A 26544-nucleotide genomic window follows, 5' to 3' on the forward strand; every position below is an offset into this window, starting at 1 on the left:
GATCAGAGTCTGAGCCAACAATTCTTGTCAAAGTGGTGACTAGAGATCAAGCTCATGAAGCAGCTAAAAGTTGACCGATAGCAGATGATCTAAAAATTCCATAACAAACCAAATTTGAGAACGGATCAGTCCAAACTCAAAGAAAATCTTGGAAAGCCGAACGGGATAAAATGAAAGCAAAGAGGCTGTATGAGAAAATCGCTTGGAAAATTGAATTGAACCAAACCAAAGAACAACTTAAACATGAGCAAGAAAGAAAGAAAGACACAAAGGAAGTTTGATCTTGGTGGAGATTGTTAACGAGCACTTGGACGCAATATTGCAAGCATATGCTACAAGGCTCAATAACAATCAAACTCTGGAGCAAAAACTATTGACCTACCCGCATCCAAAAGATGAAACCAAAAGAATGGAAGTATACAAGAAACTTGTCAAAGCTTCTTAAGCCATACTGCAGCCTGAAGTTCGAAAACTTCTGAGCCGATTACGCAAGAGTTGAGAAAGAAAACACAGGAAAACAAGGAGAAACCAATAGAGGTGAAGAATTCAAGGATTCTGTGACTGATGCAAAAAAGATCACTTACTCGCCTCTCCCACTCTCAGCTCTCTCTCTCTCTCTCTCTCTCTCTCTCTTTCTTTCTCTCTCTTCCTGTGTCGGCAGCCCAAGAAGACGCAAGAAAATATCTCTCTCTCTCTCTCTCTCTCTCTCTCTCTCTCTCTCTCTCTCTCTCTCTCTCTCTCTCTCTCTCTCTCTCTCTCTCTCTCTCTCTCTCTCTCTCTCTCTCTATCTATCTATCTATCTATCTATCTATCTATCTCTCCATACACACACACACACACACACACTGCCTCACACCTCTCTCTCTCTCTCTCTCTCTCTCTCTCTCTCTCTCTCTCTCTCTCTCTCTCTCTCTCTCTCTCTCTCTCGTCCGTAAAAAATTTAGCCCACTCTCTCTCTTTCTATAAACATACATACACACACACACACACACACACACACACACACACTCACGAGCACATACATATACACACACATACATACGCACACAATCAAACAAACACATACATGCCATACGCATGCACAAGAAGAAGAAACCAAAGAAGCTCGACATTGACTCCCAAAGCAACAAAGAAGAACGACCAAAATCATGCAATGGTGACAACAAATCAAGAAATGACGTCGAAGGCATGTCCCGGCCGGCCTTGAAAGTGACAAACGAGCTACACCAACGCACCAGTGAAGCCTACAAATCACTGAAATTCATCTCACGACGTACTTCTCCGATAAACAACCCGTAGGACAATCTATTTTCCTTTTTCCAGCCAAGCTTTGTAAAAAACCATTTGTATATTGCCACCTCTCTCTAAGAAGGCCTACCTAGGAAATATCATTTTATAAATTCTCCTAAAACAAAGCAGGGGTCAACCATTTGGGACCCGGATCCTTGCTTTGTCTCTCCTGATTAGGGCCCAAGACTAATCATATTATCCTAAACTAAGCACACCTGCACTTATAAAAGAGCATTGTGTTATGGAGCCTGATTTACCCCTTGTAATTTTTTGTATTAAAAACCTACATTTGTAAGGCACCCGTTATGAGGAGAAGCCTCGTGCGTGAAGAAAAATCACTCGCCAAAAACCAAAATTTTCACTCAGTCTTCGTCGGAATATTCTTTTTTGACAGAATATTTCGGCGGGACGGTGACCGAAAAGTGGTTAAAAAACGACCGGCCGGTTGGCCAGTGGTCGATGGTTGGAAGTCAATGGCCGGTGGTCAGTGGTCGAATTCAATTGCCAATGGCCTATTTCAAATGAGGACATGTATTCTCAAGGGCGTCCACACATGGCCGGATTGGAGGGTCCAATTTGGACTTATCTACACAAGGACAGCTAGACATTGCTACCTCTCATGAGAGAGGGCAACCCTTTTGGCCTATAAAAGGAGGTCTCTTCTATACACAAAAATGGACTTGTGAAGCATTGTGGTGCATTGTGAAGTTGATGTGAGGAGGTAGTGAGAGTGAAGCAAGGTGGGAGCTCCAAAAGGGTATAATCCCTTTGTAATCTACTTCTTGTTTTGAAGTACTAAAGCCATTGAGTGACTGCTTTCCCGTGGACATAGCCCACATTGGCTGAACCACGTATATCGTGTGTAGTCTCTCTCTCTCTCTACTCTATAATATTTTATGTGTGAAAATTACCTCTCTCCATTAAGTAATCTACTCAATTATCTACTTAGCTACGTCATATTTCCTAACAACAACTGGTATCAGAGCAAGGTGTGCTCATAGCTAAATCATCTCAAGAAAAGGATTCCTTGAATTGAGTGGGAGTAATGGCGGAGGAAGGGAAGCTCAAGATCAAGAAGTTCAATGGAAAAAACTACCAACATTGGAAGATGCAGATTGAAGACTATCTCTACCAAAAGGACCTTTATTTGCCACTAGGCGGTCTTGCAAAGAAGCTCACAACAATGGTAGATGAAGCATGGATTGTCCTTGATCAAAAGGCACTGGAAACAATCCGCTTAAGCTTGGCATCTTGTGTTTATGGTAAACAAAAGAGGATAAAATTTCAAAAATCAAGAAATGAAAGAAAAAATAAAAAACTTGAGTTGGTTCATTCTGATGTTTGGGGTCCTGCAAGTACACCATCACTTGCTGGCTTATTGTACTATGTAACATTCACAGACAATGCGACTAGGAAAACATGGGTTTATGTAATGAAGAATAAATCCAATGTCTTTTCTGTTTTTAAAGGTGGAAAGCCTTTGTGGAGAATGAAACAAGTACTAAGTTTAAATGCCTCAGATCCGATAATGGAGGCGAATATTATAGCCAAGCTTTTGAAAGCTTTTGTGCTAGCAATGGAATTCGGAGGCAAAAGACAACCCCAAGGAAACCTGGGATTTTGTAAAGGATGAACAAGACAATCATGGAGCGATCACAAAGCATGTGGCTACATGTAGGCTTACCGCTTGAGCTTTGGGTGGAAGTAGTAAGTACGTCTATGTATTTGATCAACCGGTCACCCTCAACGGCATTAAATAGGGGAGTTCTAGAGGAGGCATGGACAGGTAAACCGGTGAATTGTTTATTTCTCAAAGTGTTTGGGTGTGAGGCTTTCATGCACATAGATAAAAGCCTAAGGTCAAAGCTAGATGCAAAGTCCAAAAAGTGTTTCTTCGTTGGCTATGGAGAAGGTGACTTTGGGTATCGCCTATGCAATCCTAAAGATGATAAAATCTTTAGGAGTAAGGATGTAATTTTTACCGACGAACAAAATATGTACAAAGATTCCTTGGAAAGAAAACAAACAAAAGAAATAGGTGATGAGTACATTTGAGGACGTTGAAGACTCAAGGAGTACAAACGGTGACAACGTACAACGACGTCAACCAAATGAGGAACCTCAACCTATTCCTCAAAGATCTACAAAACCAAGTAGAGCTCCAGAAAGTTTTATTCCTTCCTTCAACCATCTCTTGATCTCATATTCTGGAGAGCGGAATCATACAAGGAAGCTATGCAACACAAATCCAAAGAAGAATGGATAAAGAGCATGCAAGTGGAGATGGACTCATTAAATCACAATCAAACATGGGAGTTGGTTGAGTTGCCTAAAGTCAAGCGGACACTTCAAAACAAATGGGTGTATAAGCTAAAGGAAGAAGAAGATGGGAAGAAAAGGTACAAGTTTAGGCTTGTGCTAAAAGGGTTTTCTCATAAGAAAGGTATTGACTTCAATGAAATATTTTCTCCTATTGTAAAAATGAACTCAATTAGGCTTGTCTTAAGCCTTGTGGCTGCTCATGATCTAAATCTTGAGCAAATGCATGTGAATATGGCATTCACTCACGCTGACTTAGAGGAGGAAATTTACATGCTTCAACCAAAGGGGTATGAAGTAAAAGGTAAGGAGAAAATGGTTTGCAGATTAAAGAAGAGCTTGTACGGTTTAAACCAAGCATCAAGACAATGGTACTTGAAGTTCGATCGATGGATGTTGGATCATGGATTCAGAAGGTGCAACTCAGATCATTGCCTCTACACAAAGAATTTGGGAGATGGCAAGTTCATCATCCTAATGTTGTATGTTGATGACATGTTGATTGCAAGTGCTAACATGCGGGACATCAAAGACCTAAAAGAAGAACTGTCTAAATCTTTTTCAATGAAACATTTAGTGCTGCAAAGAGGATACTTGGTATGAAGATATCAAGGAAAATCATGAAGAAGACAATAAAGCTATCTCAAGAGGATTTCATCAAGAAGGTACTAGAAAGGTTTGCAATGCAAAATGCAAAAACAATTTCTACACCTTTGGCTGATCACTTTAAACTAACCAAGGATATGTGTCTAAAGACACAAGAGGAGATAGACTATATGTCTAAAGTTCCATATGCTACATCGGTAGGTTCTCTTATGTATGCTATGGTCTGGACAAGGCCAGACATTGCACATGCAGTGGGAGTTGTAAGTAGGTTCATGGACAACCCAGGTAAAGAGCACTGGCAAGTTGTGAAGTGGATACTTAGGTATCTAAAAGGGACAACAGCAAAGAGGAGATTGTTAAGTATGGAGCCTTATTTATCCCTTGTATTTTTTTTTATTAAAAACGCACATTTGTAAGGTCCCCATTATCAGGAGAAGCCATTTTGCGTGAAGAATAATCACTCATTGGAAACCAAAATTTTCACGGCTAGCCTTTGCCGGAATATTATGGCTGGATGGCGGCCGGAAAGTGGTCGAAAAACGACCGTGGTGGTTGGCCGGTTGGCCGATGACCGATGGTCGGAAGTCAATGGCCAGTGGTGGCCGGTGGCCGAATTCAATGGCCGATGGACGATTTCAAATGAGGACTTATCTCCTCAAGGGTGGCCACACATGGGCGGATTGGAGGGTCCGATTTGGACTTATCTACACAAGGGTGGCTACACATGGCTGCCTGTCATGAGAGAGGGCAACCCTTTTGGCCTATAAAAGGAGGCCTCTTCTACACACAAAAATGGATTTTTGAATCATTGTGGTGCATTGTGAAGTTTATGTGAGGTGGTGAGAGTGAAGCAAGGCAGGAGCTCCAAAAGGGTATAATCCCTTTGTAATCTACTTCTTGTTTTGAAGTACTTAAACCATTGAGTGGCTGCTTTCCCGTGGACGTAGCCCACATTGGGTTAACCATGTATATTGTGTGTACTCTCTCTCTCTCTCTCTCTCTCTCTCTCTCTCTCTCTCTCTCTCTCTCTCTCTCTCTCTCTCTCCTATAATCTTTTGTGTGTGAAAATTATCTCTCTCCGTTAAGTAATCTACTGAATTATCTACTTAGGTACGTCATATTTCCTAACACAATGAGAGGTCACTATCGAGGGGTCATCACTTTAGAGGGAAGCCATGCACACACACTAACTCCAAGCGTCGCTACGCACAGGAGTGGAAACTCCACACACATGAATTGTCTCTAGAGAACGCACTATGGGTTCTCTCTCTCTCTCTCTCTCTCTCTCTCTCTCTCTCTCTCTCTCTCTCTCTCTCTCTCTCTCTCTCTCTCTCACACACACACACACACACACACACACACACACACACACACACACACACCACGGTCCCCACCTTTCCAAAACGAAGGTTTTTGTAAATACCACCTTGCATCAAGTTTTCCCTCACATCTCGAGGGGTTTTCATCATATATGTCTACGTCTCTATCCCTCTCTCTCCATCTCTCTCTCTCTCTCTCTCTCTCTCTCTCTCTCTCTCTCTCTCTCTCTCTCTCTCTCTCTCTGAGGTGTGTTGTGATTAGTTTTATTTGCATCGGTGTGTCCGCATCTTAGCCACTCAAAGCTAGGTGGTGCCCCATGTTCACTCCTCGTGACGAGCTAGTGTGCACGGTCCTAGTGTAGAGGCCGTTGGGGTCCGTTTTTCACTTGCACTTGCATTTGGTGCCCCCATTGAGCAGGTCTTCTCGGAACCCTTCAGTTTACAACACTGAAAATGATGCATGTCATCGACCATGGACTCAGTGGCTGTGGGAATTCTCCAATTGGAGAACGGAGGAGGAAGAAATTGAAGAAGCACTAACAGCCTTCATCGAAGTGCTGCTGCGAGAATACATTGTCGTCAACATTCAAGAAGTAAGTTCTCGATCTCGTAGCTCTCATTCTAACCATAAATCAAGAGCCACCAGAGGGAGGGTAGCAGGCTGCTCTCATTCCCGTCATCCACCGCACTCCATCAATGAGTGCCATCACCGTAAGTAAAGGAGAAGCAAAAATTCTCTACATCGACGTCCACCGCACGAAGAAATCATCCATATTAAGGAAGGAAAGAGGTTAGTGAATCCTCTCTTCCCTAAGGAATGTCAAAATAAAAGTGTAGCCTTTGCTCCTAAGTGGCCCAAAGGGGTTGCTCGTGCCAAAGGAAAAAGAGGGCTAGGCCAATCCTAAATCACATGACCCCCAAGGAAGGAGAAACACCTGGCCATGCGAGTGCTTTGAGTTCGGAAATCAGAATCGTGCCTAGGCTACCAAAAAGAAGTTCATCCAAAGCAAATCAACGGAAGATCGCCTATCGATTTGTGGTGCGCATGCAAGTGCTGCCAGTTCACTTCGACGACAACCCCAAAGTGAAGGTGATAAGGAGGTTCCCATGCCCTAGAGAGGAGTGGTTTGGTTACTGTCCTTACTATTTTGGAGAGCGGTTAGAGGGCCTTCCTCCTCTCCTCGTACAACTCATCCTAAAGAAACTATCTACCAGGCGTCAAACCCAGTGGACCGGAGATAAGGACCGGAGATAAGCTACAATTAAATAGTGTGAAATTCATGCAACGAGCCGATTACGGTAACTACTTGCAACTGTTGTTAGCTAAAAGGCTAGGAGTGGTCAAACACGTCATCACCCATCACTCCATATGTGCTGAGCAACGAAGGGAAGATGGAGCCTATGACGAGCGATGACCTCCTGTGGATGTGCCGACTTGTCAACACCGGCATGGTAAGGGTAAAAGTGAGTACTCTACAATCTGTGCATCATGGATAACGGACCAATTGCTTCTCCGTTTAGGTTTCAGCAACACATGCATGTACATATATATGTAGATAGGAAGATCTTCTATCAGTAGAAGATCGTGTTCTTATTTGGTGTTGAGGTGCTAGTAGAGATCCTTAGCTCCTCAAACCCCATTATCCTCCCCGTGTTGGATTACCATCACTCCTTTAATGTTTCAATTTTCATCCTGTTTTGATCTATCCACCCAACCTTGTAAGAAAGCCGCTATAATTTTCTAAGTCCTTTGTGTTTAAGAAGAAAAAAAATGAAAAAAAATAAAAAGAGTTTGAAAATCGTGTTTTGCAATGGCAAATGTTTCCTTCCCGACCTTCATGGGTAAGGTGGAGGAAGATGCTTTGGATTTCTTAGATAATCTTGAAATAGCATGTGTCGTCTCTGTAAGGGATGATGATGCTTCACGTCATTGTGTTTTTCCATTGTTAATGAAAGTGGAAGCAAGATCATGGTACAACGCCTTGGTGCAATCCACCAAGGAGAGGTGGAACCTGCTAAGAGCAGCATTTCTAAGGCTCTTTAGAGAAGGCACAACATCAGAGAAATTGTGGCAATTACTAATGGAGTTGAAGCAAGGAAGTATGGTTAAATATGCAGCATACAAATCGGAGTTCGTAGATCTATGGGGACGATGGGTTGCATCACTGAGGGAGGGCAAAGGGGCACCCAATTTCCTAAAGAAAGACCGGTTTGTGGCTGGTTTATAGCCAATTCCTAAAGAGAAGGTGAAAGGAAGGTTTCCTACTACGTTTGAGGTAGTAGTTGAAGTGGCCCTCCTTAAAGATAATAAATTGCATCTACAAGATAGGACTACCAAGGAAGAGGAACTGGGAAGGGCCCGACTACACCTAGCCGCACCTGTAGCAGTCGTCTAGAGGAATCAGCCACAGAACTGTCTGAGGGGAATCAGCCACAGGAACTGTCTGAGGACCAACAAGAACTGCTCAACCGAATCATCATCCAATTAGAGAATCTTTTAGTACATTTGGTGCATCAAGGGCATGCACTTATCAAAAATTCAGAGCAAGGAAGAGGGCAACGAAGACAGAATCATGACTACCATTGTTACAATTATGGAGAGGACAGCCATGGCATGTATTATTGTCCTCATCCAAGAAGGCAAAACCTCAATAGAGAAGTAAGGTAGAATCAAATCTCTCCACCAAGGGAAAGACCACCACCACCCAGGCAACCAGAGCCGATTCCACCGGGTCCAAATCCTTTGACCGCCCGTACAACCACCACCACCGCAACCTCTAACTCCACCGCTACCTCCACCACCTGCTAGAAACCAAGCAGTAAGTGTCATCGGTCTTGAAGCTAAAGGAAAGGCAAAGGTAGAAGAGTGCATCAAAGAGAAGGAAAAAGGAAAAAGAAAAGTACAAGAAGTGGATGCCATGGGAGTGAAGCATGCTAGGCACGAAGAGGCCTCTCAAAGGGAGGAAAAGATGAAAGGAAAAGGAGAGTCTAGCAAGCAACCGTCTAAGCCTCGGTGGAAGATCGACATTGTGGATTTTTCGTTCGGTGAGTATGCTAAACCATATGACCTAGTTAAAGATGTTTTGATGCAGGGTTTGAAAATAACCTGGACCCAATTACCCCATGTTGCACCAAGGATGAGGAGATAATGGATGAAGATGGTAAGTACTAGAAATTCAAGACAAAGGATAGTTGGGGCTATCTCTGGGAGGAACCTAGATAACATCCTACCCATCATGGATGCCCACATCAAGGGGCAATGCATCTCAAACATCTACATAAATGGTGGCGCACAAATATGCATCATGAGTGAGAAAATGATGCACCATCTAGACCTAGAGGTAAGTAGGCCAGCACCCTGCCAAGCTAAAATGGAAAATGACATCAAAGAAGTGCATAGGCATTGTGAATGCAGTTAAGGTGAAGGTATTCAACGTAGAAGTGGAGGTAGACATTTTTGTCATGCCACACAAAGGGGAGGGCTACCCTATCATTCTCGGAAGGCCATGGCTCATGACTATGGAGGCTAAGCAAGACTAGAGTATCGGAATGATCCAAATGAAGGATGCTAAGGGAAAACCCATATTCTATGACATGAAGACTGGTAAGCAATGCAACATGATCTTGGAGGCATCTGAAGATGAGTTCACCAGTGATTCTCTGACCACCTTGGGAGAAGAGACGACAACAACGAAGAGAGTGACAGTAGCATTAAAGTGATGGGAGCTATCCTCAGAGATCCAAAGAAATTGACATAGTTTGAAGCACCACCAGAGAACCAAGAGGGACCATTAGGTACACAACCCTTGGTGGATACAAGTAAGTTACATCGGATGCTCTTCAATGAGTTAGCTAGTGAAGAGAGAGAAGAATACACACCATTGTTAGGTAACTTCACCACACTTTTCATAGTTGATGGTTATGACAAGATCACAGGCATTATAGTGGTGCAGTGCCGCATAAGACTCAAGGAAGGAAGTAAACCTGTAGTGAAAAAGCTCAGAAGGCTTGGGGTAGTTCAGCAAGAGGCATTACTCAAAGAGGTAAGGAATTTGCTACAAGCAGGTTTCATTTACCCCATCAAATACTCAGAGTGGGTCTCTCTAGTGGTGGTCACACCAAAGAAGAACGGTAAGTGAAGAGTTTTTGTAGACTACAAACCTCTCAATGCAGCAACAAAGAGGGATCATTTTTTCCTCTCATTCCAAGACAAGATTCTCAGACAAGGTAGCAAGCCATGAGTGCTACACCAGTATGTGATGGATGGCTACGCACGCTACTTCTAGATTAGCATTGCAGAACAAGACCAGAAAAAGACAACCTTCATAACACCATGGGGATGTTTTCCTTACAAAGTAATGCCTTTTGGCCTCACCAACGCTCCGGCCACATTCCAACGCTATGTAACTTTTGTTTTCCTACCATACTTTGGTAAGTGAATACGGGTTTCATAGATGATTTTTGCATCTACAGCTCTCGATCTCTCTATTTGAGCAAGGTCTATGATGGCATAGCTAGGCTGCAAACCTTGGGTGGCCAGCTTAACATAGATAAGTGTCACATTGGTGAAAGCAAGGTCACTCTTCTCGGCCATGTAATTTCAAGCAAAGGAATTGAGGATGACCCAAGCAAGGTTCAAGCTTTAGTATCTTCGTCATCACCCACTACAACTAAGAAATTGGTCTCTTTCCTTCAGAAGGTAAGGTATTTGAGCAGGTTCATTCACTTGCTCTCTCAAGTGGTTCTCCCTTTACAACAGGTCACCCATAGAGATGTCTTCCTATGGAGTGAAGAAAATGAGCACAATTTAGCGAAGTGAAACAGATTATGGCTTCACTTCCCACCATTGCACCCCCTAGATGGGACGAACCATCTTATGTTAACCTCAGTGTAGGAAGTGATACACTTGGAGCCGTAATAATGCAGAAGGACCCCCAACCTCTTTCATGCATCCTATCTACTTCTCTAGTCGCATCATGACCCCATCAAAAAAAGGATTCACCACGATAGAGCACATGGTGCTTGCATTGATATTTCCCACTACAAAGTTCCGCTCTTATCTATTGTCTAGACCCTTTGTAATTCTAACAATGGAAGAGGTCTTTTTGTATGTGATGCAACACATGGACGTCTCACTAGAATCTCCAAGAAGCTTGTTAGATTACAAGAGCTTGATTACACTATGCAAATGGAAAACTCCACCGGAGCTACTCTATCAGGTATTCTTACTCATCGTCACTATGAGAAGAAGCTAAAGGTCAATGCAGAAGGCAGGGGAGCGACACCAATGGTGGAAGTTCCTAAGCTCGAAGGAGCTCACTCTCTTTTCTTTGATGGAGCTTACAAAAGGACAGTGGACTAGGTTGCAGCTGGCATCATCATTTTCAATGAGCAAAGGGAAAAGATATTCTCTATTGGGTAGCTGCTACACTTCCACTCCAACAACAAAGCAGAGTACACGGCCCTAATTCTTGGATTAGAACAATGTGTTTTGCAAGGGGTTTAACGCCTAAATGTGTTTGGTGATGCCATGCTCTTGATTAAGCAGATAAATGGCACCTGGGTTTGTAAAAGTTAGGTTTTGTTTGGCCAATTATGCCAAGTTAAGGATCTTTTAAGAAATTTTGAAGCGGTGCAGCTATTTCATGTCCCTAGGGCAAAAAATCAAGAAGCAGATGCTCTAGCCAAGGAAAGAATACAAGATGTCTCCATAGGAGCAATCAAACTGAAGCTGCCCCTCTTTCAGGGTAGTGATGCTATGCCTGATATCATCAGCTTCTTAGATACAAGAGAATGTTCTGAAGGGTATACCAAGGGCCAAAAATAATGGCTTGTCCAAAAAGCAACAAGATGCCACCTTATAAACAACACCTTGTACTGCAAGGGCAAAGACCAAATTCTCAGGCGAGTGCCAATCTCCAGTGAAATCACAGAGGTGATCTCAATTTTCCATGATGGTGTTTGCAGCGGCCACTTTTCTCTAAATATTACTAGTATGAAGATTCTACAGGCAGGATTCCCTTGGCCTAGTATGAATAGGAATGTGCATCATTGGTATAAAACATGCAGAGCTTGTCAAGTATCCAGTGATCAAACACTAACCTATGAGCCACAGACTCCTATCATCTCATAGGGCCCATTTGAGAAGTGGAGGATAGATGCAATTGGTCCTTTACCAAGGGCCCAGTCGGGTAAACTGTACATTCTAGTTGGTGTAGATTACGTGTCTCGATGGACGGAAGAAGCAACCACCACATGCATTACAGCCCAAGAAGTGGCGTAGTTTATATTTGAGCACATCTATTGCTGCTTTGGCACACCTCTAGAGATAATATCTGATAGAGGGCCAGGTTTTAGAGGCGACTTGCTGGGAGAACTGATGAAGAAGCTAGGTATCACACACCGACACTCCACTCCATACTATCCACATTGCAATGGTCTAGTAGAAAAGGTGAACGGCATATATCTGTAAGATCATCACAAAGCAAGTGAATAACCACACGAGTGATTGGGATAAGCATCTCATGGCTGCTCTTTGGGCCTATTGCACAACATTCTGAACATTACTAGGTTTCACCCCTTTCCATCTGTTATATGGAAAAGAAACCATTCTACCCATCGAGGTGCAGATAGCCAACTTGCGAGTCATGGCTAGTCAGTTACATCACCCTATTGCACAACATTCTAAACATCACTAGGTTTCACCCCCATCTGGTATATGGAAAAGAAGCCATTCTACCCATCGAGGTGCAGATAGCCAACTTGTGAGTCATGGTTAGTCAGTTACATCACCCAATTGCCCATCTCTGCAACCACATCTTGGATCTAGAAAAGCTTTAGCTAGACAAGGAAGATACAATCAACTACTATACGACGCAAGCAAAACGACGCCGACTCACATTCAATCAAGGGATTAAGGGAAAGGCATGTTAGTATTGAGATACGACAACAGATTCGAAACTAGGAAAGATAAGAAGTTTCAGCCTAGATGTGAAGGGCCATTCATCGTCAAAAGGCGATATGCCAATGGTAGCTACAAGTTGATGGAGGCAGATGGTCAAATTCACAAGACCAGAGTCAATGTATGGAGGCTCAAAAGGTACTTCTTAAGGTTTGGTCCGGAGTTCATGGTAGATATTCTAAAGGAGGGAGATTAACTCCGCTGCTAAAGAGTTAGAAGCAGAGCCAGAGGCATCAATTCCTCTAGCCAGAAGGGGAGGGCTAATGATGGCCGGATTTTGAATGTTTTTAGACATGGGAACTAACCCCCAATCAAGGGGAGCTTGATAATAAAATGATAATAAATTTTGTTTTTTTTGTAGGCTACTGCCACCCCCCCCCCCCCCCCTCTCTCCTTGTCTAGTGCTCACAGAAGGGGCCACCCCCCCCTTGGCACCACCTCTCCCTCTCCTCCATTATCACACTCTCACCCTCTCTCTCTCTTTCCCCAACCTGGCACCACCCTCTCTCTCTCTCTCTTCTTCATTATCAAAGCGGCCAACTCTCCCTCTCTCTCTTGTTCGTCACCAGCCAGAGGGGCCACCATATCTCTCTCTCTCTCTCTCTCTCTCTCTCTCTCTCTCTCTCTCTCTCTTCCCCCTATGTCGGCAGCCCAAAAAGGCGCAAGAAAATCTCTCTCTCTCTCTCTCTCTCTCTCTCTCTCTCTCTCTCTCTCTTTCCATACACACACACTCAAACCCTCATACACACACACACACACTCCCTCACATCGCTTTCTCCATCTCGCTCTCTCGCTCTCTCTCTCTCTCTCTCTCTCTCTCTCTCTCTCTCTCTCTCTCTCTCTCTCTCGTAAAATTCAGCCCAGTCTCTCTCTTTCTATAAACACACACACGCACACACACTCACAATCACACACACATACACACTCATGAGCACGTACATATACACACACATCATATGCACACATTCAAACAAACACACTCATGCCATACGCACGCACAAGAAGAAAAAACTAAAGAAGCTTGACATCGACACTCAAAGCAATGAAGAAGAACAACCAAAATACGTGATGGCGACAACAAATCAAGAAATGGCACCGAAGGCATGCCCTGATCGGCCTCGAAAGTGACAAATGTGCTACACCATCGCACCAGTGAAGCCTACGATTTGTTGGCAATTCATCCACGACGCACTTCTCCGGTAAACAACCCATAGGACAATCTATTTTCCTTTTTTCAGTCAAGATTTGTAAAAAACCATTTGTATATTGCCACCTCTCTCTAGGTGATGGTCACAAAGGCCCACCTAGGAGATATCATTTTAAAAATTCTCCTAAAACAAATCAGGGGTCAACCATCTGGGACCCGGCTCCTTGCTTTGTCTCTCCTCATTAGGGCCCAAGCCTAATCATATTATCCAAAACTAAGCAAGCATGCACCTATAAAAGAGCACTAAGAGGTCACTATCAGGGGGTCAACAATCGAGAGGGAAGCCATGCACACACACTGACTCCAAGGGTCACTACGCACAGGAGTGGGAGCTCTGCACACATGAATTTTCCCTAGAGAACACACTATAGGCTCTCTCTCTCTCTCTCTCTCTCTCTCTCTCTCTCTCTCTCTCTCTCTCTCCACGGTCTCCACCTCGCCGAAACGAAGGTTTTGTAAATACCACCTTGTATCAAGTTTGCCCTCACATCCCAAGGGGTTTTCATCATATACATCTCTCTCTCTCTCTCTCTCTCTCTCTCTCTCTCTCTCTCTCTCTCTCTCTCTCTCTCTCTCTCTCTCTCTCGCTCTACACTGTGCTATGATTAGTGTTATTTGCATCGCTGCTGTCCACGTCCTAGCCTCTCAAAGCTAGGTGGAGCCCCCTATTTACTCCCCGTGACGAGCTCGATATGCACGATCCTAGCGTAGAGGCCACTGGGTCCATTTTTCGCTTGCGCTTGTCACTATGTTTTCTCATGTAATGTTTGTGCAATCAAAAATCCAATCAAGCATGCTACATTGTTGAAGATAGGCGAAGTACCTAGTAGAGTCCTTAGAACAAAGAGTTCTACCAGAAAGCCTGAGCAGAGCGAGAGTACGATCGATTCAACACAAAGCCAAACATTATGCTATAATTGGAAACCAACTTTATTGGAGAGGGATGGATACAACTTAAGAATTTGTGCTACAGAAAGCCAGTACTTGCCCATACTTGAGCAAGCTCATGTTGGTCCAACAAGAGGACACTTTTCGACTGAAAAACCATAAAACCGATACTCCTAGAAGTAATTTGGTGGCCTAACCTATTTATCAATGCAAAACATTATGTGAAACATTGTGACATGCCAATGGACTAAAGTACGAGCATGATGAGATGGCATGCCACTAAGACCAATGATGGGAGCACGCGCTTTTACTAAGTGGGAATTAGACTTTGTGGGGCCTGTCTCTCCATCTGCATGTAGAATGCATGCTCAATACATTATAGTGGCAACGGATTAGCTGACCAAGTGGATCGAGGCTAAGGCAACCCCAAGGAATGATGCTTGCACCACAACACAATTCTTGTACAAAAACATTTTCACGTGCTATGGTCTTTCCATCGAAATTGTGAGTGATCGAGGCACACATTTCCTCAATGACATGATTGAATTCTTGTTGCATGAATTTATGATCAACTAATCCTTATGCTTATGGATGGGCTGAGAGTATCAACAAGGTTTTGTGCACATTACTCACAAAGATTGTCAGTGAATCAAGGACGAAATGTGAATTGAAACTACATTCAGCCATATGAACATATCGAGTAGCATATAAAACACCACAAAATACACTCCTTTCAACTTGGTGTTTGGAATAAATGCTATATTGTCGATAGATTTCTTGATTTCTACACTACGCATAGCTCAAAATTTTGAGTGGACGGGACATGAGTTGTCTGATAGATTGGGCCAGCTAATCCAATTAGACAAACCGAGACTTAAATTCGTGTTGTAGCTATGTATGTGTACAAACAATAGTTGAAACAGTTCCATGATCAACATGTAAAAGACAAGGAATTTCAAAAATGCGACTACATGTTATTCTATACCCTTAAGAAACATTCCAAGAAACTTAAAAAGTAGAGTAACGGCCTCTTCATGAGCAACGACATATCGCCAAGTGGAGCCCTCCAACTCGCAACATTACAGGGAGAGGTAATGTCTAGCTGGATAAATGGTTGTAGATTGAAAAAGTATCACCAACCTCTCACAGCGGACATGCTGGAAAGGATACACTTAGCTAAGGAAAAACAAAAGAAATTTCAAGCTATTAAAGATCAGGCATAGGAGAAACCAAGATTACGGAGCTTGAAGAGAAAGAATAAATAGCATCCACCACCTCCTATCGTAGCAGCTCAAGTTCAACAAACTTGGCTTGGTGGAACGGATGTTCAAATCAATGTCAGGCTACCTGATGGCACAACAAAAAGAGTGCTTGTGGATATCGAAGCATGTGTCAATGCTATGCAATATATGAAATACCTCAAACTATTTGAGTCCATGATTGAAACAACCAAGATTGAACTAAAAGTAGCCAATAGGGAAACCATGGTTAGTTTGGTACAAGCCAGTGTCTCAATTAACGTTGATGGAAACCACTACCCACATAGGTTCCATATTATGGCTGATATAGATCTCAACAAACGCATAATCTTGAGAGTTTTGTGGATGCAAACTTACAAAGTTGTTCCAGATTGGAAGGATGACGCACTTCATTATTATCTCAAGAATCAATCTTATGTCATGCAATTTGCGCAAATGGACCACATATGGGATGAACAAAAAAATTCAATTGACATTGAAACAAGGCAAGAACATCTTGCTCCTACATTAAACCTACATGACAATAATGCCAAGGACGGGTACATAAAGTTTGGATCCAAAAATCAGTTTTGGAATCAAAACCAAAACAAACATGGATTTTGAAAACAATGTTGGCTAAACAATCTTTCAACATGAAGTACGATGAATTCTCCATCGACAAAGCTAGCAAAGATTCAAGTTACCGTTGAAAGCAATTCAATTGACCAATCAACACTCTAGGTGGACCGAAAGATTACAAATGGCTTCCAAAAGAAAACATCCGCAAACAAAACACACCAAACAATGTCACATGGGAATGGAGGCCAAAACCACCAAAGACACAAACAACCGCAGTCTCCAAAACCAAAACTTAAAAAGATCCCTAAAATTCAACATACCCAAAGAGTGGAGAGCATGCCCTTACACAAACAACCAACAAGCCAACCATTTTGGAACGAGTAACGCATCTTCAACTACTATTGTTCGGAGGATGTAAAAAGCAGGAAACCTCGACAGCAAAAACCACTGACAGTTGGTTCAAAACCCACAGCTTGCATAGCACGGTATTCCCCATTGCATCTCTTCTCTAAGCATGATAGGGCCACAATACACGACCATGCATAGACACGTTGTTATCCCCCATGCACACCTCACAAACCTTCCTCCGGGATGATTCAAAATGGGAAGGGGGGAGTAGCAACAGTGGCTACAGTAGTCAATGCAACACATTGCAAGAACAGGCTGCAAGATGATGAAATCTTATATCTACGATGTTTAAAGTGTGATGCTTTAAATTTTTGTTTTTTGATAACTTTTAGCAGAAATGTTTTTCTCTTATTTGGCAAAGTATTGAGCTGTATCGACAAATTTTGACGGGCTTGATATCTAGAGTGAAAGTGTGTACATAAGAGTGTGAGGAATAATTTTGGCTGATTTTTGGTCAAATACTTATTATTTTTTTATAATTTTCTTTCTTTTTTAACCTAATAATGATCAAAAGTTAATAATAGAGCCAAGAATCTCAGATTCAATTTTGAAAGAAAACATCAAGTCTACAAAGCATGAGCTTCGAGCATGTCAAATATGGAAGGATTTGGCACAAATCAAATTTTGGGCTAACTTCAAAGTGATCGGAATTGCAAAATCAGGACCAAATGATAACCATATGTCCAATTGATGAGCCTTCAAAGCCGCAGGTGGTATGACATGAAAAATTTGGGTAAGTAAGGTAAGTATGCAAATTGCATTCATGACAAGCCAGGCACATATAGGCAAATAGGGCAAGGTAAACCTCATTTTTAGCCAGACATTGCACAGAGAGAGAGAGAGAGAGAGAGAGAGAGAGAGAGAGAGAGAGAGAGCTTTGTTGCTTAGAGCTCCCTGTTGGATTTTTACATGCTACAGCCACTTGGGACACTCATACTACACAAGATTTCACAGGTATGCTTCCTATCAATACCAGAACAGTTGTGTATTATACATAATGCAAAAAAACAATCACAAAAATAGAATCAATCAAAACCAAGTCAAAAATTGAGGGAAGTATCAAAGGACTTTTGGGAAATCAAATGAGGTCCAACTTCAATAAGTTTTTCACCCAAGGACTTCACTCAATGGGCAAAATCAAGCTGTGAAATTACCGTTTAGTAAGGGTGGTGGAACATGGATTGCAATCCATGACCCCCATCCTAGTTTTTCCCATGACTGTAGAAAAGGAGGGGCTACTCTAGGGGTCAATCACAAGCATGCTAGAAATATTAGAAAAAAATTTCATTCTCCTACCCATCAATGGGTTGCATTGTCTCTAACAGATCCCTTTAACTTCACCATTGTTAGTCTCTATGCTTCTAGCTCTACTGCTAACAGAATGCAAGGCTTGGACATAAATTCAAGACCTTGAAGGTCCTATTCTACTAATTGGAGTCTTTAACACGATTGAATCTATCAATGACAAATGGCAGCTGAAGGGACATGTCATTAATGGTGCTAAAAAAGATACCTGGGACACTCTGACATTTTTGAAGACACTAGCACTACCTGGTCCAACAAACAAACTATGTCCTTCTTCAGAGCAGCAAGGTTAAACAAAGCATATATGTCTACTAATCTAGTTCATGAATGGCAAGCAGATCTCTAGTCAGGTTTGCAAGGAGTGCAGATAAACTCATCTCATTCTTACCAACTGTCTACTGATCTGGTTCATGAACACTGGCAGATCTCTAGTCAGGTTTGCAAGGAGTGCAAATAAACTCATCTCATTCTTACCAATGATGATTTCTTTTTGGAGATTTCATCACATAGGATGTTCATGTTTGACAAAGACAAGCATAGTACAAAGGTATCAACCAAGCAAAGAATTAGTGATTGGATTACAAAGATCCCATGACTACAAGGGTAGAGATTTTTTCTATGAAACATGTTATACATCACAAGGGTAGATAATATGGTCTAGGAGCTCATGGAGTTTGGTTTATTATCCATGCAAAGGACACCAACATGGATGATCGACTTATTGACATCATTATATCAGACATATATCACTTGTGGAGAGTATGAGTTCTCATGGACTATGAACATTTGTGCTATTTTTTCATGTGTCACAACGGGTCCTTTGGTGCCGATCACTCTTATTTTATGAGGATCATTATGACGCTCTCTTTTTAGACAACTAGATGGCCAAGGTTGTCTATTCGAATTTGATTATGATTCTGCTTGCAATAGTGGCAAGATAAGAAAGTATGACACCTCTCTCTCTCTCTCTCTCTCTCTCTCTCTCTCTCTCTCTCTCTCTCTCACACACACACACACACACACACACACACACACAGTGATAGATTAATTATTCCATTTCCCTCTTGAGTAATACAATTGAGTTTGATAGATCTTTGAGGTCTCTTTGGGATCCAGGGACAAATGCTAAATGTTCTCTTCTCTCTCTCTCTCTCTCTCTCTCTCTCTCTCTCTCTCTCTCTCTCTCTCTCTCAGATTGAGGTTGTGTGGGTAGCCCATATTTTCATAAGTAAAATAACCTGCAAGGTACGTAGAGGTGGGGTTGAGAGTGAGGAGCACTATGTATGCAAGTGCCCAACATATAAAACCATAAGGGGCAAAAATACATCCCTTCTCACAGGACAACCCAAACTTACAGTACTATTGGAGTTGAGAGACCATAGACAACGTCACTCCTCAAGTCACCCGCACACCACTGATGGAGGGCAATAGTCACAACCTGGAACTTCTTTTAGAGCGTTCCTCGAGTGACACCCATTGATATTAGGGGTCATAGGATAGCAGATAAAGATTGTTTAATCTTGTAGATGCCCTAGAGCACTAGGATATCACATCCAAAGAGTACATCTTTTAGAGTAATACCATTGATATTCAGAGAAGGGTCACACTATAGAGGTAGAGATTGTTCAATCCCATAGATGCCCTAGAGCACCAGGATACCATGCCCAAAGAGTACATCACAAGGCCATCCGAGACATTTAAACTAAGGCATGAGGAGATTATATAGAGGGAAATAGAGCAGGATTTTTTAGACACTACTCTATGTTAGAGGGGCTCTACCCACCTACGCATGCCATAAGACACCCCTAGTTTGGTATCGAATGAAGATAGTTGGTACAATAGCAAAGCCACTAACTCTTCAAAACAAAGAGGCTCAAGGTTAGCTTGCAGAGAGAGTCAAAGATGTATAAAATGTTAGATAATATGGTGGTAATGATATAAGTGTCTTTGAAATTATATCTTTATCTAGAATTACTTCATCAATGTTAAGGAACTACTTCAAAGATCCTTGACCTTTGTAAGATGCTCAACTAGATCGTCAACTTCTTCCATTTGAATCTTATCAGGTTTTTTCTTTGAATACTCTTCTTTTCCCTAAACATAGCGTGAAAAATCTCCCAAGAAAGCCAAGAAGTCTTGAAAATTAGGATATGTAGTGTGATTGATTGCTTTATGGTCAAAGAAATCATTGCCAAGGCTTGTGCATCTTTAGTATCCCATCTCTTATGTCGTGAAGTGTTATGGATGTTGCACCAATAGATACACTTGTCCTTATAACTACAAATAGGTGTAGCAAGTACAACAATACTTGGTCAAACTTCCCTTGAGATATGTACTCTCACAACCCTTTACCAAACAAAACAATTTTTTCCATAAAAGACAAAAGAGAGTCATCGGTACCATATTGTGGATGCACACAAAAAAGCAAGACCGTTGGAGTGAACCTCTCAAGCAAAAGACTACGAGAGCTCTTTATTCTAGTATATGTACAAAGAATAAGGGGAAAGTAAGTGGGCGATCGGACACTATCGGGCCCGGGGTAAAGCACACCGCCTTTGCCCCAACAACATGTATATATTTTATCAGTATTATTATCGTCCTCAAAGGTGAAATATGACCTACATGACTAAAGATACATGTTATGCACTATATATGGAACAGGTATGTGATTCTCGATCCTTTAGGATTGTGGTGATGATTACAATGGAGAGCCCACACTGTGGCCGAGAGAGGAGAGTATGTAGAGTCTAAGTCATGGCTGAGAATGTGAGGGAAGCAAATTCGAATGTGAGAAAAAGTTGAGCGCTCTAGCAATGTGTGGTACTTAGACTCTCGAACTTGCAATGAGCATAATGTGGACAATCGATGTGACTCTTATGCATTGCCCCAATGTCCTGTGTCACATCAAAGGGAGTGGGAGCTCACCTGAATGGCTAATGGCTATGATAGTGTGTATCACCGACAAGGGGATCAAGGGTGAGTACGGTTTCCTCTTTCAACAAAGAATAAGGTTTAGTAGGGGTAATATGGGTGGCATAATGTATGAAGCACAAATCACCAAAATCCTCCCAAGCCATAATACATTGGCGGTGAGAAGCTTCATTGACTTGGCAGTCTATTGAGGCATCAATAGCAAGTGTAATGCATCCCATCTCCCAAACTTCTTATTTATGTCTTGCATCCATCTCATGCTCAAGATTTTTCTTTTATACATCTTTTGAACTTTTTTTTTGCTTGCATCCCATGCAATTGTAGGAAGTCGATGTGAGGCGTTTCGATACACCTTTATCATGTACTCCACTAGAGAGAGAGAGAGAGAGAGAGAGAGAGAGAGAGAGAGAGAGATTTTCAAGCAAAAGTAGAATGGTTCCAACTTTCTCTAATAGACTTTGTCTTCAATAAGCTAGGACTCTTTCTTGAGGTTTTGGCACCCTCTAGACGTAATTGTCTTTTTTTTTTTTTGGGTCGAACACTACTCTAAAAGATGTCTACAATTGTACAAGAAATTTCTTTTGCTCCTGTGGTATATTTTCAACCCTTGAGGTGCATGGGCACAGATGCATGGGTTGAGACTTTGGGAGTATTAGATTGCTTCTTGGAGTTCTCTTGTATACATATTAAAAGACTATAAGCACGATGATTTTGTAAGGGGGCTCTGGCAAATCCTAGAACGTGAGTGCTCCAAGGAGCGTTTTTAAGGAGCACTGAATGGGATCAGTTTTTTCAAAAATAAAATAAAATTTGTCAAAGCAGAACCCCTCTCGGTGCTCCGGTTGAGGTGGCGTTGACTTTTAAAACAAAAAAAAATATTATATCTAGTGGTTGACAGTGGTGAAGTGTCATGCGGGGATGTAGCTCACTTGGTAGAGCACTTGCTTGACGTGCAAGATGTACAGGGTTCGAAACCCTGCATTCCCATACTCTTCCTCTCTTTCTGTCACCGCACAGTAACATTGAATCAATCTCTCTCTTTTTAAGTCCACCAATACCAGAGGTATATTGACTGATAGAGCCATGAGGCTACCTTCAGAGGTATAGTGACTGATAGAGCCATGAAGCTTGGGACAACCAGATGCCCACGCCTAAGAGGGCCACCGCTACATTGACAGAGACTTCATCAAAGGACCACATCTATTCTAGCACCACAAGTATATTGACTGATAGAGCCATGAAGTTTGGGACAGCCGGATGCCCACCCTAAGAGGGCCACCGCTACATCGATGGAGACTTCATCAAAGGATCACGTCTATTCTAGCACCACATGGGAGATGTCCACTATGACTATTTGCCAACACGGACATTTATCAACGACCAATGTTGGTCCTTGGACATTGATGTTCACTTTAGCTTTTATTTTTACTTCATTTTATTTTGTACCCACACATTATATTAAATCCACCAGGCTCAATTTCACCATCATCTAAATCACTCCCAAAGAGTTTTTTTATTTTGTAGTAAGTGTTGCTATGATGCAGGGCTAGGAAAATACATTTTTCCTAACTGGTGAAAAGAAGGGCAAACTTGAAATTCTTCCAGTTTGTAGGTCAAAATTTGAAGCTTTTGCAGGTAATTACACTAAACTTCTGTTAATTTCCCAACTTTTTTAAAAGCAAGCTCAAAATTTAATTGGGATTTTACAATTTTAACGGGTTAAAATACACTAGATCCCAGTTTTTTTGTAACACTGCTCTGATGGCAAGGCATTAAGACCGATCTATTCCACTTGCTTTGGACATTTATGACCCCCCGTCTCTAAAGAGCCTGCCTTGGGGTTTAAGGCTTCTAGGCTCATCATTATGAGTTTGGCAACAAGCAATGCCTAATTCGTAAATAATGGGCCCACACAATGACCATCCAGTCTATTCCAAACCGCACTACCCTCGAAAACATCGATTCTTTGTTATGAAGGCATTCACAATTTAGATTTAATCAAGAAGCTATATTAGCACCATTGTACTAGGGTTTTTTGAAGGGTTCTTCAAATGTCTTTCAAAATAAAATATTTAGTTAGGAACTTATTCCCTCATGATCATGACCATAAAAAAAGCAATTACATGCTTGTCAACTATAAATTGATTACTTATACAAATACACTATTCCTTGCACACACAAGGAGATTACCCATATCAAAATACTGCCATAGTATTTCTACGAGAGGGGCCACCGAGTAAAAGGCACATCAAAGCAAAAGACTTTCTCAAGGGCAGAGGAGGCTATTTAGAGACAGTCAAATCGTATGCGCCAATTTAAGAAAATTTAAATAATCTCAATTTAATCTCTTATGACATTCCATCAATTTGAATCAAAATTATGTGAAAAGATAGCGGATGTGAAACTCTTCCAGCCACAAGATGTCTACCTCATCAAGTATGCAAATAATTTAAAAAATCAGATGTATTTATTTATTTATTCAAACCTTGTCCTAGTTTTGGGACCCGTCCTTTTGTTGGCTAATCTACTCTATCATTTACCTGTTCAACTCTTCCCATATCCTGTTTATCCATTCAACTCTCCCACAGACTAAGTAAAGCACCACGACTGTGCCAATCCAATCAAGCAACACGCTCTCTGCCTCGTCTTTCACGAATCAACCAACAAGAAAGGTAATATACTTCTGCATTACAAAGATGTTTTGACTTCCTTTCAGAGGAAAACCCTCTAAGAGAGAGCTTGAGGACTCCGGAAGTATTTACCCAATAGCAAAATCATAAGAGCCCTCATGATTTTATATATGGTTGTGCGCGCTAATCCAGAAAGCAGCTTCACTATTGAGCATTTTACAATGAATAATGATGCAAGCTTTGAAAAAAATAGCACATGATATCTGCTTTTTTCCAAAGAGATGGAAGTTGTGAATCTTGAAGAGAGCTGCTCCCCACCACCTGCACAATCTGTCGATAGAATGTCTTCTTCCTGGGGTCACCTCCCTCAAAGCAATTACATGACTAATTGATTTTTCTGTGGCGCCTAATCCGGTTGCCTTCGAAAGTGCCTCAGAAAGAATGTTCATTAGCAGAAATCAAGCAGATGTGGTGGATGTCATAAAACTCTTCCAAAGAAGGTAGTAATGCATTTATTATATACAGATGCTTGCTTGAGGACTTGCATGGTTTCATGGCATCATTTGACACAAAGCACCTCCGTCAGAATGTAACAGCTGAAGACCGATAGAAAAATGAGATGGCATATTTATTTTTCGAGTACTTCCATCTGGCACGGGTCCTCCCCTTGTTGCACACAGGTTAGGAGAGAAACAAGTCCTCCTCAAGACTTCACCGAGGCAGCATCGAATTTAAGTGCTAACAAATGTGTGGAGAAAAGGCAAGGCTAAAAAAAACTGTTGATTTTCAACGTTACATTGACTTTATTAGGCAAGTGGGTGGTAAAATTACAAAAAAAATGTATTTCAGCTCAAACTCCCAAAATGTTGGGCTCTATGATTGAGCTACTAATTTACAGACGGCAGTGGAAAGCTTCCGTCGGGTATCAAATGCATGCCATTTTGAGGAGACTTGCAGCACTATCTTTCAGAATATATACACACCTACATCTCTTTCACCTTGTAATCATTGATTTTTCTAAGCTTCATATGTCACATTGGTAACCATTTGCATTTGATATTGCTCTTAGCATCAAGGCACACATGCTACAAGCACATGGACCTCTGCAAGCACCTCATTCTCAAGGCAGTATCATAGGCACCATCAATGAGTACATGTAAGAGCGGTCTACTCTACATGAGGCAAAACACAAGCACCTCTTGTGCGACCGTGAAGTACAGGATGCTCAAATTCAAGATCTTGCAGCTGATATGATCAGGTTCTTCTATAATGCCTCGTATACTTGAATGCCAACAGTGTAAGAATGCGGAAGAGAATTGCAAACAGCAACAGTGCGACCATGTCATACGGAATCCATTTGTTGTCAAGGCTGCGAATTGTCGAAATCTGCCTCCACACAAAAATATCGTTCCCTGTGTCCGTCATCCGGGGGCACTCACAATTAGGGCATGCTCTTGTAGTGTTCTCGCAAGCAGGGTTGAGACCTGAATTTAGGCATGAAGGCTGGTCGAGATCGCAATAGAAAGCAATACTAGAAAGACCATCCAAGGCATATTGTAAGGGATTTGTGTAATAGACCCAGAGAAAAGTATCAAGAATCTTGACTCTGGGTATCACCAATCCTCCAGTAGATATCCACATCCCCACAACAATAGGCACCAAAACGGAAGCGATCTGCAAGAACACACATTTCCTGAGAAAACAAGACATTTCAAGTATCGAAAAAACACTAACATCTGAATGTGATTAATACCGCTGGCATGGGAGAAACAGCAGCTAAAAATGTTCCCAAAAACGTCACTGCCGCATAGAACTCGAGAGATAGAAACCAGTATTTGATGAAGTGCGTTGCAGATTGCATAGCAATATTTGTCATTGGCAAGAATATGCTACAGAATATCAAGTTGGCAACCATCAAGTAGGGAATCTGCAACATCATGAAACAAAAATAATCAACATAAACTGAGCAAAAATGTGCAATATGTCGGTGAATGCATACACATAGTAACCATGCCAAGATGTTTACGTATGAAAGCTTTCAGGCACCATGTTAGAATTACCTCAGCCAGTGTGTAAGCAATATTGTACACAAGGATGTTTGATTGATGGATGGCTCTTTCACGCAAATGAACGGCCCTCATTTGTATCACTTGAGGTATGGCATTCTGTGCATTTGACATGCCCACTAACACACAACTAGCAAAGATAGCCCCTCCACGAGAATTAAGTCCAGGCGTCGTGGTCTGGTCAAGTTTATAGAAAACAGACCCCAGTATCACACTTGTAATCAGATAACCAATCATCCGTCCCCAGCTGTAGCTGACATTTCTCCAATATTGGCGTTGAACCGTCAGGATTGTTTGATAGAGCACTGAGGAAAAACTTGCTCCATAGCTCCGAATCTGCACCTTTGGCCCATTTTGACCTTTGGAACGACGTAGATGCTGGAGGTGAACATGATTCCGAAGAGCCAGCTCACTCACACGGTATTCAAATGCATAATCTTTTTCAGATTTCTTAAAAGGCATATCGCCAACAAGATCAATTGCATAAGCTGAGATGCTCTTATTAGGTGGGCATAAAAGTGTGCCGGGTATTGCTTCAAAGTAAGTCTGCACAACAAGAAGTACAACAATTAACATACTCAGGCAGCATCAACTTCTTTACAAAAATTTACCGGCAAGCATTCTACATGTTTACTGCTAAGATTTCTATTGATGTTCAGTTAGGCACTATCTATGCCTAGACACTTCTAACGTTCTTTATTGGTGAGGGATAAAAACCTCTACTCTTCCAATTACCCCAAATTTAACCACCAGCCTTATCCTACTCTTGGACAGCCTCTACAAAATTCAATGATAGC

The 26544-nt window shown here is 41.9% G+C and overlaps 1 protein-coding gene and 1 non-coding gene across 2 annotated transcripts in view; one reads left to right on the forward strand and one right to left on the reverse strand.

Annotated features, from left to right (window-relative positions):
* The first annotated feature begins 21965 nt into the window (after positions 1-21965).
* TRNAV-GAC (transfer RNA valine (anticodon GAC)) lies at positions 21966-22038 on the forward strand. The gene has a single exon. It is a non-coding gene; the product is annotated as a tRNA-Val (tRNA).
* A 2422-nt stretch (positions 22039-24460) lies between these two features.
* LOC147427714 (ABC transporter G family member 31-like) overlaps positions 24461-26544 on the reverse strand; it is a 51764-nt gene continuing 49680 nt past the window's right edge. The window contains exons 15-17 of the mRNA XM_086497427.1: positions 25742-26293; positions 25435-25608; positions 24461-25355 (exon numbers count right to left, since the gene is read on the reverse strand). Coding sequence (XP_086353553.1) covers positions 24936-25355; positions 25435-25608; positions 25742-26293 — 1146 coding nt within the window. The 3' untranslated portion in view covers positions 24461-24935. The remainder of the gene's footprint in view (positions 25356-25434; positions 25609-25741; positions 26294-26544) is intronic.

The sequence above is a fragment of the Adiantum capillus-veneris genome, chromosome 23, assembly GCF_014529385.1.
Source record: "Adiantum capillus-veneris isolate H3 chromosome 23, ASM1452938v2, whole genome shotgun sequence".
NCBI classification, from domain to species: Eukaryota; Viridiplantae; Streptophyta; class Polypodiopsida; order Polypodiales; family Pteridaceae; genus Adiantum; species Adiantum capillus-veneris.